This window comes from Cryptomeria japonica, chromosome 9, assembly GCF_030272615.1.
Source record: "Cryptomeria japonica chromosome 9, Sugi_1.0, whole genome shotgun sequence".
Taxonomy (NCBI): domain Eukaryota; kingdom Viridiplantae; phylum Streptophyta; class Pinopsida; order Cupressales; family Cupressaceae; genus Cryptomeria; species Cryptomeria japonica.
The window spans coordinates 702,306,215-702,321,737 of NC_081413.1; the positions used below are offsets into that span (position 1 = coordinate 702,306,215).

The 15,523-nt window shown below is 36.3% G+C and overlaps 2 protein-coding genes and 1 pseudogene across 2 annotated transcripts in view; 1 reads left to right on the forward strand and 2 right to left on the reverse strand.

The window, feature by feature from the left end:
* Nucleotides 1-8,093, forward strand: part of LOC131073871 (small ribosomal subunit protein uS4c-like) — an 82,980-nt gene extending 74,887 nt beyond the window's left edge. Inside the window, exon 2 of the mRNA XM_058010376.1 lies at nt 7,672-8,093. Coding sequence (XP_057866359.1) covers nt 7,672-8,093 — 422 coding nt within the window. The remainder of the gene's footprint in view (nt 1-7,671) is intronic.
* A 127-nt stretch (nt 8,094-8,220) lies between these two features.
* LOC131073870 (DNA-directed RNA polymerase subunit alpha-like) lies at nt 8,221-10,445 on the reverse strand. The gene is made up of 3 exons (XM_058010375.2): nt 10,315-10,445; nt 9,369-9,508; nt 8,221-9,108 (listed from the first exon to the last, which is right to left on the reverse strand). Exons 1-3 carry the CDS (start codon nt 10,443-10,445, stop codon nt 8,291-8,293), a joined length of 1,089 nt encoding a protein of 362 aa, XP_057866358.2. The 3' UTR covers nt 8,221-8,290.
* The window catches only part of LOC131073869 (DNA-directed RNA polymerase subunit beta-like), an 81,460-nt pseudogene continuing 76,314 nt past the window's right edge, over nt 10,378-15,523 (reverse strand).

Genomic DNA, 15,523 nt, shown 5'->3' on the forward strand with positions numbered 1-15,523 from the left:
GGAAGCCTAGGTTGATGCACAAATAAGAAAAGAGACCAGTGAATTACTAAAGTATAGATTAGAAGATAAGATGTCAATGGTTTTAAAGGGTTTCTTTAGGTTTGAATAAGCTCTAGTGTGGATCTTCAATACGGAGGCTTGATTTGATGAGGCATCTTATTCGCTCTCTACTATGTGTTAAATGTGTTTTCCTATATGAAAATGTGTGCCAACTCTTTCTATCCATGGAAGGAACATGGAGAACAAAATATTTTTACTTTAGAGGATGGCATGTTCAATATGGTATGATGGCAAATATTTTTCAAAGACAATTGACAAATATGCAAGATGGAATGATGTCTAGTCGACAAAGTTGTAGTGTGTGACTTCTGAAGAAACATGTTGGTAAATGGATACATTATGTCAATAATGGAGACTGGATAGCGAAATGATTGAAAGTGCAAATGAAGAAAATGAAGACAAAGAAGTGCCTCAACATAACTCATGACTTGGTTCTTCATTGATATTACGAGTTTGAACTTGTATTTTTGTAAAAGTGACTTATGTCACTTATTGTAACCAAAGGTTAGAAAGTTGACTTCTTCTGCGCATAAAAGTGTAAGTTACTAACTCATTGAAATTTACACAGAAAAGAGTTAGTTATTAACCTAGAATTGAAGTTGGTTATAAGGTAGTTATCCTACAAGCCTATAAATAGAAGGCTATTTGTAATGAAAGGGGGAGGACTTTTTACAGAAGCGGAAAACTCTGCTGGAATTCCAGGAGAAACTTGTAATGACATTTTGATTTGCACTATGTATAGAAAGGATTTTGGACTTGTATATTTCCAAAAGGATAATGAAGAATACATTTTAGTTCGTGTGTTCTAAATGTATTTGTGTGTTATTATTGCCGATTTCTCATATGTCAAATTTGTAGTCTTTTTATGCATATGTGATTTATACAATTGATGTGATGATGCACAAGCAACCTTTGGTATCTCAGTTTGAATGTGTTGAAGTATCTTATCTCTGTGTATGTTGAGATTTCTCATTCTTCTTTATCATCATCTCATGGCTAAGCATATTACGTTACAAACTCCCCTTGTAAATTGTTGCAAATATTGAGAAATCTCAGTTGATGGTCGTATGTCTATTGTTGGGGTTTCTGTTATTTATCTTCTTTAAGTTCTATGTTTTCTCCTTTATGTACTTTCAAGTTAAAAGTACACAAAAATCCTAAACACCCCTATCATATGAGGGAGTTGCCCCTCTCAAACGCAAAGGAATATCGTGTTTCACAGAACGATCTCTCCAATTGTTGGAACATTTTTCATTGCTTATCGGGCAAATAGGGTCAGTTTCAGGTAAACAACCGTAGTGACAAATCTATTTACCAACATACTGGTTTCTCAGTGGTATCCTCAGTTGGTTGCTCTGCTTGTGTAGGTTTTTCTATGCTTATCTCAACTTCTGCAGCCGGTGACTCAGTAGTCACATCTTTCTCCTTATCTTTGATGGTTTCTCTGTCAACCACAACATTTACTTCCTAGGTGTCTACATTCACAGTATACAAAATTTCAGACTCAAGATTTGTATCCTCTAGTGGAGTCTTCATACTCTTTGTGGTCAGTTGACTATCAGTAGTATCTACCAGTGGAGTATCTGAAAGAGGTGGGGGCATATTGTCAATTATTTTAAGGCTTGGAGGTCCACCTACCTTACCTTTCCCCTTATCTTTGTCCTTTTGATATACTTTAATAGTCTTTGGTCTGAGTAATTCTTCCTGTTTTTCTTTTTCCACAAAGAATATATCCCATGCATCTATTGTTTCCTCAGAGACTTCCTTTACTCTACCTGCCATCAGTGCTACATGTCGATGAGCAGTAGAGAATATTGTCCGGTTTGCTTCACTGATAAGTTTATCAATTTCATCAGTTGAGTTGACTAGATGTACTGCAAGTAGTTTTTCAATCTTAATTTTCTTGTCCAGCTCAACGATTGCTAGCCTTCTAGCTTCTAATCTCCTGTATAGATCATTTGGAATTTCATCAACAACTTGCATCAAAAATTTATTGTATATATGTAAGTGTAAAATTACACTGTTCTCTATGATTTCCTTATCATCAGTTGATAGTGTATTGTATATTTTGTTGATGTTCTTCAGCTTACGATCCTTTATAATTTCACTAAGAAGTTCGTTTATTGGGGCAATATCTTGTTTTACCTTCTTCTTCTTAGGAGTCATTTTCTTTGCTAGAGGCCTTACTGCCTGTTGTTTTTGTCTGGTTCTTTTTGGTTTAGGAGAGGGTATTGGTGTGGGTTTTCTTTTCCTTTCTACCCTTTTAAATACTATCGCTATATCACTCTCAGAAGAAGTTCCAACCGGCAAAAGATGAGTTTCCAGTTGAGGTGCTTCCAACTCACTTTCACTTATACCAGTTTGTCTCAAAACATCTCCTTGATTGCTTTAGCCTATCGGGTTCCTTTCCTTACAGTTGCTTCAACCTTCTTAACCCTTTTCCTTGATTGAATTCCACTTTCTATTATTTCAGCATTTCCAAAAACTTCCTCAGTAGGTTCATTAGGTGCTTCAAGGAGGGCTTTTGCATTAGTTTCAATGATATTGTCATCTATTTCATAACCCATTTCAGTTACCCAGATAGTTCTAGGAACAACTGCCTCCATCTAGATTTCATCTTTCTTGATCACAAAACAAATTTCCTTCTGATATTTATCCACAATAGCTTGTGACAGTCTTACTCTAGTTTTCATTCGAGTCTTCAATGCTTGAAAATGTTCATTTAGGTTTTTCTCTCGATTTTCTCCCATATTGTTCAATAGATCCAACAGTTATTTTCCTACCGGAATGTCGAAACCAAAATCTTTTGCACCAATACCGGGTACTTGTTTTGTTATGTACAGCATCAGACAAACAAACAAATTTCCAAATCTAAATGTTCCTTTCTTATCTCTTTTAATCTTTCCTAGATTGTCTATCAATTCATCTTTGAGCCATTCACATACATCTATCCTTGCATTATCATTAACCATATCATAGGCACTTTTGATACATAGGCTAGAAACTAAGTTCAACGTGTTTGCATGAGTAGCCTTATAACCTAAGATCATACTGATAAATCTGACATTTATTGTCTTTTACATTGTTTACCCTTAGAGTCCTTTTGTTGAATGTTGCACGGGTTAGGTTAACACTGTGTCATTTGAGACCTTCCTTGTTTTGTTAGGTCTGTTACCAGTGGAAGGTAACCCAGTTACAGCTTTTACCACTTCTTTTGTGATTTTATGGATTGAATCTAACCAAAAAAATTCACCGTGTACTCTACTTAACACAATCCTTATGATATCCTTGGGAAAATCCGAGATACTAAGGATTTCAGTAAAACCTAGGGTTTTCACTATTTTATGTTCTGGCTTGACATTTCCAGACTCATCACAAATCATAGACTTATACATATTCTTGATCTCATCATCACCTAATTCCTCAATATGACAATGTATATACATCCTAGGGTCTTCAACATATACTACTCCCTTAAGAATTTGAGAAAATGTACCTATGCTATCATCTTTCTTTGTAATTTTGGGAAACACTTTGAAAACGGGTCTAGGGTGCTTAATAACCTCAACAACAGTAGGGTTTGCAATAAATTCAAAAGTGGATGAAGATTCCATAGCTATAAATACCTCAATCTACCTTAGGGATGAATGCTTTGATGGATTGATTCACTTCTTCGCTTAGAATGCCTTCGCTCAAGAATTTTTGTGCTCTCGAAGATTTGAATGCTCAGTGAATGAAAAAGGAGCCAAAACACTTGCTTTATAATGTTATTTTCTCCAACTACCACATTTAATGCTCGTCGGTTAAGTCTTAACTTAACTCATCTGCCGGTATAGAAGTAATTTCAACTTCTCACCATCAATCAAGGGAATAATAGCATATTTTTCATTTTGTTGCTAAACCCCCAAAAGATTTTCCTTCAATTAGATGAAGAGTCTCCTGCCAGTGGAGTGATACTCTATTCTACCGGTGGAGGAGTATTCCCATCAACATTCTGATCTGACTTTCTGATCCATGTTTTGAGAATTCTTGCTTTACCTCTTCAACCTTTTCTTGTCGGTGATGCCTTACTTCTACAAAATTTTGCAATATGTCCAATTTTGTTACAGCCATAACAAGTCACATTGTTCTTTTGAATAGCTTTCCCATATCCTATGCCGGTATATGTTCTGCTTCGATTAGATAAGTGTCCAAATCTTCCACAAATATAACATCTTACATTCATTCTGCAATTTTCTGAATTATGACCAACTTTGTTGCATTTACAACATTGACCGTTGGGTGTATTAGTATTTTGATGATTTCTAGATCTACACTAATTTTCTCTATGACCATACTTGTTACAGTTAAAGCATTTTCCATTAAATTTGTAAGCAGTGGGTTGTCTTACCAATTTGCTATGATCATGATTGTTTGCAGTACCAGGGCTTTCACCAACTTCAAAACCAAGGCCATTTGTATCACCATTAGGTTTTTGATTCTTCAGCATGTCACCAAGTTCTTCTGAACTTTTCTTGAGTTTCTCCTTGTGTTGATTTGCAGCAGTTAGTTCATTCTCCAAGATTCCTTTCTATCTCATGAGCTCAATTCTGTCATTTTGTGTGTGCATTAGATCTATCTTCAACATATAATTTTCGTGACTGAGTCTTGTGTTTTCATTTTCAGCATCATTTAGTCTTCTAACCAAGTCTTCTTCATTCTTCTTTCTATCTTCAATTTCTTTACAGAATCTCATAGTCATATCTTGCATCTCATTCTTTGTTGTATTGATTTCTTGTCTTAGCTTGTTTACCAAATCATTAAGAATTTCCTTTTCATTTTCCTCATTCTGCAGCTTTTCACAAAGTTCTCTCCTCTTGTTCCTTGCAATAGTAAAATTCTCTTGAAGTGCTTGAATAATATCCTGAGCAACCTTCAGATCATCCTCAAGTTTGATATTCTTCACTTTTTTTGCATCATAGTCTATAAGAGTTGTTTCCAATTGCTTTCTCAAGTTTTACATCTCTACCAGTGACAAGATCTTCCTCAAGCTATTAGGCTTTTGAAAATAGAGGACCAAGCTCTGATACCAATCGTTAGGATTCCCAAAGATACTGAGAGGGGCGGATGAATTAGTATCTAACCGATATATCAAATTACTTGATTTAAAACATGAAAAGCATATTAAAATTGAGTACCAGTAAACCAGAAATAATGCAGTAAATAAGAACAATAACAACAACATGAGAAGTACACCATAACAAAATATTTTAATGAGGAAACCCGGTGTGGGAAAAACCTCGGTGGGATTTGTGACCCACAATATTCGCTTACTGGCCAATAAGGGAATATTACTCTTACAATAGGGGCCTGCACATGCAGGAAGGCCAAGTGCCTAGAGCTCACTGCTCAATTACAAAAGAAGTCTCACTGACTTACAAAATGGATTATACTAATCCAATGTCTTGTACTACTTCAAATTAGCATCTGCTATGCTAGATTCAGTACCGGTTTAAGCTCTGCTACAACATAAACCCTTAACCAATAATTCGCATATTAGGTCTGTATATTTCGCATCCTATGTCATGTCTACAAAATGATCTACAATGATCTCATCCATATATGTACAATCTGCCATGTCAGCTTACAAAAGATTTTATAATTAATTATAAAGTATAAATACATAAAAAACCTATCGGCCAGGGTGTCGGTATTCTTCCTTTTTGCTATCGGTGTTATGTGTGTTGATGTAGAGTCTGTCGGTGTAGAGTCTGTGTCTGCCTACCGCTATCACATGATTTCAAGGTTGCCATCAATGACAATACCTTCAATCACCTACAATTTCTCATTGGAGTGTGCATTTTCCAATAGCTATTACTCCTTTTGAGGCTTGGGCTGGTAGGAAACTGATTGTGAGACATTTCAGAGTCTTTGGGTGTCCAGCATGGGCTCGCATACCTCCATAGAAACACAATGCATTGGAACCTCAGAGTTGGCCTTGCATATTTGTTGGATATCCTGAGGGTGTTAAGGTATATAGATTTATGGATCCTGAGACACATGAGGTTTTTATTGAGAGGAGTGTTCACTTTGAGGAAAGTTCTCCTAGCTTAGCCTCTCTACCTCCTCCATCTTCCTCCATTGTGGATAGTGATGCTAGTGATTCAGATGATGAGACTCCTTCAACTTCGACTCATAGGGTTACACCTTTGCAGGGTCCACTTGCAATTGAGGAGCCTCGTTCTCCACCTCCACCTAGACCTCGTTGGGCTCGACAGACACTTGAGTCAATGGGTTCTCTTGTTGGGGATCCTCCAAATACATCGAGGACTCGATCACAGCATCAGGATCTTCCACATGCATTCATTGCTACCACTTTTGACCCACAAATATTTCGGGAAGCATCAAGGGTTCCTGAGTGGGACCAAGCTATGGAGGACGAGTATAGTTCCTTGATGAGGAACAACACATGGGATTTAGTCCATCTCCCTAAGGGGAGAAATATGGTTCGATGTAAGTGGATCTATCAGACCAAGTTTGCAGCGGATTGTAGTGTAGATATGTATAAGGCTTGGCTTGTTGTGAAAGTTTTCTCTCAGGCTCCAGGTGTTGACTATACTGAGACCTTTGCGCCCATAGCCAAGATGAACTACATTCTCTTGGCACTTGCTATTGTTGAAGCTCATGGTTGGGTTGTACACCAGATGGATGTGAAGAGTACTTTTCTTCATGGTGATCATGATGAGGAGATTTATATGGAGTAGCCATAGGGTTTCATCCAAGATACTTCCTTGGTTTGCAGACTAAGGAAATATCTCTATGGCCTTAAGCAGGCCCCTAGGGCTTGGTACACCAAGATGGATTCCTTTCTTCTCTTAGCAGGGTTCACCAGGTGTCATTCTAATCCGAATGTCTATATTTTGTGATAGGATGACTCTCACTTGATACTTGTGCTCTATGTTGATGATTTGATCATTACAGGGAGCACCGCATCCATCATTAGCAGGTTTAAATTTGCTTTGCATGACAGATTTGCTATGACTGACTTGGGTCTTTTGCACTACTTTCTCGAGATAGAGATTTCACAGTCACCTTTCGGGATTACACTATCGCAACCCAAGTATGCTCTTGATCTACTTGCACTCTTTCATATGGCTAATTGTAAGCCTGCATCGACTCCCTTCTTTCAGGAATCAAGCTTGAGGCTAGGTGCTCTTCTCCACTAGTTGATGCCACATTGTATCGTCATCTTATGGGTAGTCTCATCTACTTGACTCATACACGCCCTGATATATCATTTATGGTTGGCATGGTTTCTCACTTCATGTAGGAGCCACATGAGCTTCATTGGAAAGCCACCAAATGCATCCTTCATATTATTCCTCTTTATATTATTCCTCTTTCCAACATTATTTGTTCATTTCTTGAAATAAGGAGTTTTTTATGTCTCGTTATCGCGGACCTCGTTTAAAAATAATAAATTGTCTCAAAACTTTACCAGGACTAAGTAAGAAAACACCCAATAGAACGGAACAGCCTAGTAAAAAAAAACATTCTAAACCTCCTAAACCTTCTAAATATCCTGTCCGTCTAAAAGAAAAACAAAGATTACGTTTCATTATGGACTTACAGAACACCAATTACTTCAATATGTTCATATTGCTAGAAGAGCCAAGGGATCAACAGGTCAGGTTCTATTGCAATTACTTGAAATGCGCTTGGATAATATCCTTTTTCGATTGGGTATGGCGCTTACCATTCCTGAAGCCAGACAATTAGTCAACCATAGGCATATCCTGGTCAATGATCGTATAATACTTCGTACAGTACCTAATAAATTATTAGGTGTCCTTTTAATGGCTTCAGTACCTGCAGGACTATTGACAGTCCCTTTCTTGGAGAATGTGAATCAATTTCAAAATCCATTTCGTCGTCCAGTAGCTACAACAGTATTCTTATTCGGTACCGCAGTAGCTCTTTGGTTAGGTATTGGGGCAACGTTACCTATCGATGAATCTTTAACTCTAGGTCTTTTCCAATTTGATCTAATTTAGAATATCTTAATATAGGAGAGGAGGGAAATCTTTTGTTTATATATCTAGGGAGTCGTTGCTTTAAGATAAAGGGTCTCTCCCTAGATATACTTTTTATCAAATATTTTCTAATATTGTTACAGAATGGTCAAAGATTTATTCCAGAAGAACTTAGAAGAAGGGAATGAATGGGGAGATTGAATAGAACTCTTAGAAATCTAAACCGGATTCCCCGGTGAATCAATTTGAATATTTCGTATAAATTCCAAGATTTCTTTGACAGATTGTTCCCCAAGATGTTTTATTTTCATTAAATCTTCTCGACTGTAATTCAAAAGGTCTGATACTGTATTTATATTTGCCTTTTTGAGGCAATTATATACCCTAGTAGAGAAGTTTAATTGGTCAATATACATTTGATCAAAAGCTATTCTCTTCGTATCAGTCGATATATGCAAAATAGGCAAGGAAGGAGTAATATCATCGCTTAGACTGTTTGTTCCATCGTTGTTCTCTTCCTTTGCATTTAGAAAGGGAAGGAAAAAGTCAATCAAATTCTGAGAAGCTTCGTAAAGTGCTTCTTTAGGAGCTAATCCTCCATTCGTCCATATTTCAAGAAATAGAATTTCTTGTGTCTCATTTTCGCTCCAATAGGAGTGAATACTGTAATTTACATTTTGAACAGGGGCAAAGGCAGCATCTATAGGAAAGACAAAGGCAGCATCTATAGCAAAAATTTCATCCTTAGGATTGTAATTATTTGGATTTTGAATAATATATCTGCGACCTTTTTCAATTTGTAATGATATATCTAAGGTAATTGATTTGTTTATGTTAGCTATATGTTGTGTAGTATCGATTATTCTCATAAAAGGTGGTAACATGATATCTTGAGCGGTTACTTTTTTTGGTCCGACAACATGGATAGATCCTTCTCGAATTCCATACGCATCACTTCGAAGTACAATTTCTTTCAGATTCATCAAAATTTCATGTATTGATTCTTCAATACCTATTATTACGGAGTACTTGAAATCTGCTTATCCGAAATTCGAATAATAGTAGGATCGAGTCGGAGAAAAAACTTTGTAAAAGTATCCTTATCTATGAGGGGAGAGCGTATGAAAAATGTAACTGATTCTTTCATTTCCCTATCCTCCGCTGAGGGTTTCGGGTTAAATACCAATATTTTAGAAACAAATATAATAAATCTCAGTGTGGTGCTTGGTGTACTGATCTATTTCGGAAAGGGAGTGTGTGCGAGTTGTATATTTGAATAATCCAGCTGGATCCAACCAACTCCAGTGGCAATTTCTCGCTCTTGAACTAGCCCAAAATCCCAAGAGAGATAATAAGCAATCTTTTCTGCCCAGGATTCATACTTAGATGGACGTAAAGCCTGAAATCGCAATAAAGTTGGCTTTTTAGCTGTGGGCCTAGTAATACAAACATTTGGATAGGTTTTTCTAATCTTTTCCCCCCCCTCAGAATCGGACATGAAAGTTTCCTCTCATCCGGCTCAAGTAACTATACCGAAATGGAAAGTGATTATGTATCATTATGCAAAAAAAATGTTTTTTGCTCTCTATTCAAACTAAATAGTTACTCTTTGCTCAAGTTCCAAGTGAATTCGATTATTGGTTTACGATTCGTATTATGACATAAATATGGAATTAGTGAGTAGTCTCCTCCCTTTTGAACGATACATTTCTTTGTGAAAGACCTTCAATTCATTTGAAATTCATAAGGGATTTACTTGTCTGTATCTGGTTATAATCGATCCTGTAGGTTTCTGTTTTACTTCGATGGTTACAATACTATTTGAAGCATATGTGCGATGAATAGACTCCTATAACCATATCTTCTTTTTGGTCTAGATATAAATAAAGGATAATAAAAATGAAACAGATTTTTTCATTCCATTTTTTATTTATAATAAAAGAAGTATTTTTACGAAGTCCAATTAGCAATTTAATAATATACAAGATATTAACCCTAGATTGATTCCTCTTTATCAACATCTTTTTAAGATGGTTTTAATTCTGAGCTTCATACTACTCTTCCCGAGGGGCGCGTCAGAGCTAAGGACATCCCAATTAGATTGAATAGGATGACAGTTCCTACGGATCTATATAATCGGAGCTTGTGATCAAGTCACACATCGCAGTATACTGGGTCTTCTAATTCTTTACAAGTTTTATCTAATAGATCCGTGATATAACTGGGGCGTCGTTTGAAATACCAAATATGAACAACTGGACATGCTAGTTTAATGTATCCCATTTGATATCTTCGAATTCGAGGATCAATAGCAAGTTCAACTCCACATTGAGTACAAAAATTGGAGTTGTAGTTTTCCTTGTCATTTTCCATCATTCGAGGTTTTACACAAGCACAAACTCCCCTTTTCTTAGGTCCAAATATTCTTTCACAAAATAATCCATCTCTTACTGGTTCATAAGTTCTATAATCTAAAGTGCGTTCTGTAGTAACTTGTCCGACTCTTTCTCCATTAGGTAATATTCTTTCAGACCAAGCGAGAATCTGCTCGGGAGAAACTAATCCAATTCAAAGTTGTTCCTGTTTATCCTAGTCACTCATAAAAAATAAATTTTGATTCATTTTGATCAAACTTCCTTCTTATCTATCTGAAAGTCTATCTCAGATAGAATAGTATGATTCAATTCTAGAGCTAAAGATCGTAGTTCTCTACTGAGCAATCGGAAAGATTCTGTAGGAGTGCTAGGTTTAGGCATTGGTTCTCCGTTGAAAATGGCACCAAATATTTTTTCACAAGTATCCATATGGTCAGATTTTAAAGTAAGCATCTCGTGTAAGATATAAGCAACACCAAAACCTTGTAAAGCCCAAACTTCCATTTCTCCTACTCGTTGCCCTCCTCGGTGGGATTTTCCTTTGAGAGGTTGTTGTGTAACCAGTGTATAAGGTCCACTGGAACGTGCATGAATTTTGTCATCAACTTGATGGCACAATTTCGATATATAAGCTATTCCTATTGTAACAGGTTGTTCAAATGCCTTTCCTATTCTTCCATCAATTAATCTATGTTTTCCAGGATGATCAGGTTCAAATACCCATGGATTAGCTGTTTGCTCGCTAGCTTTATAAATCTCAGAGAAGACTAGTTTTCTAGAAGCTTCTCGCTCGTACCTTTCGTCAAAAGGTGCTAGTCTGTAATGTTTGTTCATTAGTTTTCATGCTAAACCAAGCAAACATTCAAAGATCTGTCCTACATTCATTCATGAAGGTACCCCTAATGGATTTAATACCATGTCCACTGGTGTTCCATTCTATAAATAAGGCATATCTTGCCTGGGCAAAATTTTTGAAATAATACCTTTATTACCATGCCTTCCAGCTACTTTATCGCCTACTTGTATTTTACGTTTTTGTAAAATATATACATGAACTTTTTCTACAATATCGCCGAGATAATCGTCTTCCTCGAACTCCTAAAAGCATCTCACATCGATAACTCGACCTTTTACACCTTTAGGGACTCTAAAAAAAATTTCTTTTCCAGTAGGTGCCTTAATATCAAATAAAGCTTGTAATAATTTTCCTTCTGGAGTATTTAATAGTGAGTCTTCTTCTGCTTCCAGTATCAATTTACCTACTAATACATCACCTATTTCTATCCAAGATCCTATCATTACAAGGCCGTTTTCATCCAGATGATGAAGTAAGTAAGCATCTAAATGAGGTATTTCTCTAGTTATTACTTCAGGGCCCTGGTTCGTAAAATAAACTCCAATTTCGTATCTTACGATCTGGAAAGAAGTAAAAATGTCTTGATATACCAGACGTTCACTAATAAGTATTGCATCTTCAAAATTGTATCCTTCCCATGGCATATAGGCCACTAAGATGTTTTTTCCCAAAGAAAGTTCTCCCCCTGTTGTAGCTGCACTGTCTGCTATAATTTGTCCCCTCTTTACATACTCCCCTTGGCGAACTCGGGGTTTTTGATGCATACAAGTATTGCTATTAGAACGTTGATATAGAATCAATTCTGTTTCTATATTGTTTCGAGCAACAGATGAAGTTATGGTGATATTTTCACCATCAATATACTTTATTTTTCCCCCTTGCTTAGCTATAGCTACACTTCCTGAATCTAGAGCTGCTTGACCCTCCAATCCAGTTCCGACAATACACTTCTCAGGTTGAACAAGTGGAACTGCTTGACGCTGCATATTAGAACCCATTAAAGCATGATTCGCATCATTATGCTCGATAAAAGGAATAAGGCAAACTCCAACGGAAAAATATTGGGAAGGAAAAATACTTCTGAAATGAATTTGGTCCCATGCAAAAATTAAAAATTCTTGTTGAAATCGAGCTGGAGTAAATTGTTCCTCTGGAACCCCTTGATTTAATGCCAGAGAATTTCCTGTAGCTATCCGGTAGTATTCATCTTCTCCCGGTAATAGATAAACCATTTGTTCTTCGTTCGATCTCTCAGATAGCCTATAGAATGGACTTTGTAAAGAGCCGTAATGACCAAGCGTTGCATAAATAGATAACGATCCAATAAGCCCAACATTTATTCCTTCGGATGTCGTAATCGGACAAATACGTCCATAATGACTAGGATGAATATCCCGTGTACGAAAAGTAGACGTTCGACTTGTCAATCCTCTAGGGCCCAAAGAGCTCACTTTTCAACTATGAACTATTTCTGCCAATGGATTAGTTTGATCCAAAAATTGTGATAAAGGGTGTAAACCAAAAAAATCTTGAAAAGTTTCTGTTAATGGAATTAACGTTTCCAATTTATTAGTTATTCTCTTTTTAGGATTGGTTGATGCAGATAATATAGTTTTTTCAATTGCTTCTCTGAAATCAATTAGGGCGAATCGTAACTGCTCTTGTAATAAATCTGCTACAGAACGAATATATCGATTTTGTAGGTGATCTATATCATCGGGTGTACCCGTTCCAAATCGCACTTTGATGAGGTAATCCACAGCAGCCAATACATCGTGCGGTAATGAAAAAATTTCATTCTCGGGTATATCAAGACTTAGTTTTTTATTTGGATTTCGTCGACCATTCTTTCCTAATGCACATTTCATTCGAAAAAATGCTCTTACTTTTTCATATATATCGAAAAATTCACAATTTTCTTTTTCTATCTCGTCACTTATGTAGAGCTCTTTATAAAGTTCCAAGATGGCTTCTTCCTTCCCGCCATACCAATAGAAATATGTATAATACTCCTCCGAGTACTTGAAAAATCACTATGGGATTCACTATGCAATAGGCACAGGACTTCGCTTGGTTGGTTACATAGACTCTGATTGGGATGGCAATTTTGATGATCGTAAGTCTACTTCAGGTTACAATTTTCACCTTGGTTCAAGCCCCATTTGTTGGTAGAGCAAGAAGAAACATGCTATTTCTCTCTCTTCAACTAAGGTTGAGTATCGAGGAGCTATTAATGCAGCAACTGAGACCATTTGGCTTCAGAAGATTCTCACAAAGTTTGGGTTTATCACTCCACGGCCAACAGTTCTACATTGCGACAATCAGAGTGCTATTGCAATCTCGAAGAACCTAGTCCAGCACTAGTAGACCAAACATATCGAGATCCATATGCACTACATCTGAGAGTTTGATTCAGGAGCAGGTCATTGATTTGCAGTATTGTCCTACAGTGGAGCAGGTTGCAGACATATTCACCAAACCTTTCACCGAGAGTAAGTTCCAGCAGTTGTGATCTCTCTTGGGGGTGCGGGATGTCTCATTAGGGGGGTCAGTTGACTTATCTTTCCTCTCTTGTGGGGGGGACTTTTTCCTCTTTGAGGTTTTGTCCTCCTTCTTTGAGAGTTTTTTGTACATTCATCTCTCTTTTTGGGGGGAGTTTTTTCCCACTGGGTTTTCTCCCTTTCTCCATTTGTGAGAGATTGCATTGCATAGTTTTGCTTGCATTTGCATATTGTACATGGGTACCTATCATGGACTTGTAGTTGGGACCCATCTTGCATTGTTGGTTTGAGTCTTCATTCCCCTAAGTTGCACTTAAGGGGGGTGTTTGTGTAAATAAATATTCATTATGGATATTATTACACTTTACTTAAGTTAACATAGGATAATGCATGTCTTCATAGTTTGGATTTGAGACACTTAGGGAAGTGTGCACGTAGGGATATAATTTGTAGGAGAAATTCCACCTTTTGTGGTCTTATTTTTCTATTACACTCCACATTCGGTGGGTCATCCACCTCTTGTGGAATATTATATTATTTCTCCTACCTACCCCTAGTATTTCTTACCTACCCTTGTTTCTCATTGAGCCACATGCCATGATTGTGTGCTCGTACATCCATATGGCCTTGCCTATATAAGCAGGCCTATATTCATTGTATTGGAAAATCCAGTTGATCATTTCCATATTGATGAGAATACAGTTTGTTCTTGTCATACTTGTCATTATTTTGTCTCTCTTTTATACTTTTCATTATGCCCTTGATCTTGGCAAAATCTCACAAAGAGTATCTATGTGACTGAGGTCAAGCAAAGCAAGCGACTAGCGAAGAGGAGCCAAGGAAGACAAAGAAAAAGTATGGCTTCCGCAAAGAAGATTACTATATTGGTGGAGAGATGTCGAGGGAGAAGGAACTAAATCCATGAGGGGTGTACAAAGTAGTTCTTGTTGCAGACGACGTTCTATCTTTTTGGTGCTTGTTATATCTATTTAGTAGATGTTTGTAGGTTCGGTCTTGTAGAAATTTGTTGATTCTATAATAGTTGTATGTGGTATCGATGGTATGTATAAATTCTTATGGTTTTGGCTAGGGGAGCTTTCGTATTCATGGACAGTGGTTGCAATATAAGTTTTTGACTTCTAGGTAATCTTTCCTTTAGTATTAATTAATAAAATATAGCCTTTTTTTAATCAAAAATAAAAAGATGCATACTTGGGTTTTTTTTTAATAAAAATATTTGTTGAGTAATGCTTGTAAAGAAATAGTTTAATTATTTATTTAATTTAAATGGTGTGAATCAAATTCCTATACAATAGTTAATCAATTTTATTACCTATATTTTCAAAAATAATAAAAAAATATTATATTTATATATTTATACAAAAAAGCACTCTATTTACATTATTATCAATAAAAATGAAAAAAAGTTATTTAAAATGAATTGTTTTAAAAAATATATAAAGAAATCTAAAAAAAATCCTATAAAATCCATCATTCCTATACATTTTCTCGTATAGCACCAAGTTTTTTATCCAATCATATTGTAGATAAATAAGTTCTAGTTTAAAAAATTCCTTAAAATTCCACGATGTGCTTTTCTCCAACTCACTCCTTGCCTGCACTTTCAAGGCAAAGATGGGTCCAACAAATTGGCCGATGATTCTTTTAGTAGGGATAGTTATCTTGATTCTGCATCTAATGGTTTGGTTTTTGAAATGG

Excerpts from the sequence above, each read along its gene's own strand:
- LOC131073870 (XM_058010375.2), bottom strand. The coding sequence starts at position 10,445 with ATGGAAAATGACAAGGAAAACTACAACTCCAATTTTTGTACTCAATGT. Across the intron at positions 9,509-10,314 it reads TGTCCAGTTGTTCATATTTG|GCCCACAGCTAAAAAGCCAA; the intron begins GTATTTCAAACG and ends TTGTATTACTAG. Across the intron at positions 9,109-9,368 it reads AGAAATTGCCACTGGAGTTG|ATTTCAAGTACTCCGTAATA; the intron begins GTTGGATCCAGC and ends TCGGATAAGCAG.